Source organism: Orycteropus afer, unplaced genomic scaffold, assembly GCF_000298275.1.
Source record: "Orycteropus afer afer isolate SDZICR_OR568_19922 unplaced genomic scaffold, OryAfe1.0 scaffold00538, whole genome shotgun sequence".
NCBI classification, from domain to species: domain Eukaryota; kingdom Metazoa; phylum Chordata; class Mammalia; order Tubulidentata; family Orycteropodidae; genus Orycteropus; species Orycteropus afer.
In genome coordinates, this window is record NW_006922125.1 from 1,526,252 (window position 1) to 1,528,787 (window position 2,536).

General features: G+C 41.2%; 1 protein-coding gene across 1 annotated transcript in view; it reads right to left on the bottom strand.

The window, feature by feature from the left end:
* Positions 1-565: 565 nt before the first annotated feature.
* The window catches only part of RAB33A (RAB33A, member RAS oncogene family), a 15,070-nt gene continuing 13,099 nt past the window's right edge, over positions 566-2,536 (bottom strand). The window contains exon 2 of the mRNA XM_007955751.2: positions 566-1,021. Coding sequence (XP_007953942.1) covers positions 566-1,021 — 456 coding nt within the window. The remainder of the gene's footprint in view (positions 1,022-2,536) is intronic.

Sequence of the window (2,536 nt, forward strand, 5' to 3'; positions counted from 1 at the left end):
AAGCAGGGTCTAACTACTCTGAAGCAGCTGGTCTGTTGGGCAACCTATACTTTCTAAGCTTTTGGAAACATGGGGAGTGGCCTCCTCTTGACATCCAAGGCACCCACCTAGGAAATACCCATGACTCACCATCTCCCCTGAAGTTTCTCTATCCTACCACCTGCACTAACTCACCATAAAAGCATACCCGGGCTTTGGCCCATCCCCTCCATGTGTTTCTGCCCACTGATGATGCTGAGTGAGGGAGTGAATTAGTCCCAAAGAAGTGACACAACCATGAGATTTTCAGATGGCAGAGAAGGCTGGTAAGGAGTGTACCTTGGCATGGGTTTATTACCCTAGGAGGGCAAGCTGCATCTTCACATCACAATCAGTAATGTCTTCTTGGAAGAAAGCAAGACATGAAGGCCTGTGATAATCTATACAAATTTTATTTTAATATCAACTTGTATGGAAACAAGCAGGTGTCAGCTTTATTGCAGGCACGGAAAAAAAAAAAAAAAGGGAAAAAAAAAAAAAAAAAAAACTCCAGTGATAACTTAGCTTGTATTTACACCATTTGGTTTCAACAGGGACAGGAAGTTTTACTGTTGGCTTCCTGTGGAAACTCCAGTTTCTGCACCTTTCCCTGCTGCCTCTCAGCATCACGATACAGCAGGGATTTCTGGGCCTTCAATCGGCAAGCCAGGCACATGAAAATCGACTCCACATTCTGGCTCTCTTTGGGGTCCTTGGCTGATGTCTCAAACAAGAGCATGTTGTGGGCATCAGCAAATTTCAAAGCGAGGTTGGAGGGTACCTGGATCTGTTCCTTCAAGTCACACTTGTTGCCTACAAGCACTTTAGGGACTAGTGGGGGCACAGCATGCCCATTGCATTCTTGGATCCACATTTTGAGGTTGGTGAAGGATGTCATCTTGGTGACATCATAGACAAAGACCACTGCATGCACATTGCGGTAGTAATGTTCTACCATGCTCTTGCGGAAGCGCTCCTGACCCGCCGTGTCCCACACCTGAACCTGGAAGATATCAAAACCCATATTTGGAGTCAGAAAAAGAAATACGAACAGATACGAGAAGTCATGGTTCTGTGGCATTGTAAAAATGAAGTGCTGTCCTGATACAGGAAGCATGTCTCTGACAGATTGACAAAAATGGACTTAGCAAGGGAGATAGAGAAGTTTGCCTCAGTTTTAGGATTTTTAGTTGAAAAACTGGGGTGTAAATTGGTCAGCCTTTCTGAAGAGCTAGTCTGTAGTATTATCAAGAACCTTAAAAATGTTCAAAACTCTTAGCTCCTATAATCCCACTTCCAGAAATAGCAGAGTTATGGTCAAAATCCTGTGTACAAAGATGGCCATCATGGTGTTATTTATACTTTTCTAAAAGCAGGGAATAACTGATTACTAGGAGAGAAGCAGCTAAAGTGAATCTATCCATGTGGTTGTTGTCGTTAGGTGCCGTCGAGTTCATTTCAGCTCATGTTCCAACAAACCATTAAATGTTGAGCAGCTGACCAAGAGGTTAGCAGTTCAAACATACCCAGTGGATCTGTGGAAGACAGACCTGACAATCTGCTCCTGTAAAGAGCACAGCCAAGAAAACTCTATGGGGCAGTTCTACTCTGTCACATGGATCACTATGAATATATATACACTCCATATAATGGAATATTATGTAACCGTCAAAAAGAATGTTTTCAAAGAATAAATAAAAGGGGGAATGCTCACAGAATACAAGTGGGAGAAAGCAGGATACAATTTTTTTTCATATGCTATGATCTCAATTTTTAAAATCTATTAAATATATGAACAGAAAAAGACTGGAAGCATTTGCACCACATTGCTAATGGTTCTGTATGAGCAGTGGAGTTGCACATTACATTGATTGTCTTCTACATTATCCTGTCTCTTTGAAATGTTCTACTGCAATCATGTATTACTTTGTTTTTGGTTTGTCTGGGGTTTTTTGGCATTCTTTTTTAAAGACAAGATAGTGCTAAAGTCTCAACTTTTAGCTCAGTTTATTCTTAAATTCATTTCATTGTTATGTAAAAGCTACTTTAGCTCACTGGATTTTTCTTCTGCATCACAGCTTTTGGGAATAATGCCAAATTATGAGGAGAAAAAGCTGGTATCAGTAACATATGCAAAGAAGCAACTCCCACGGGATATCTTGGGGTCAATACACACTCAGCCCGATCTATTTCCCTTTATTCCTCCAAAATCTTGGACAAGGGACATTCAGGCTCAGAACTGAAGGTCCTGAGGCCCTATCCAATTCTCAGTTATCAAAGAAAACTTGATTATGGCCTCTAATTGACTACTATGGCTCTTAAAACTGAAGTATATCCTCTATTGAGAGTTAGCAATAAATACAGTCACTTTTAAGAGGTCTTTTGCAGCAGATTTGCCCAATGCAATATATCATTTGATTTCTTGACTGCTACTTCCATGGATGTTGTTTGTGGATCCAAGTTGTGGTAGGTAAGTTTGTGTGTCAACCTGGCTGCTCTTGGTTGAGTGGCTGGGCAG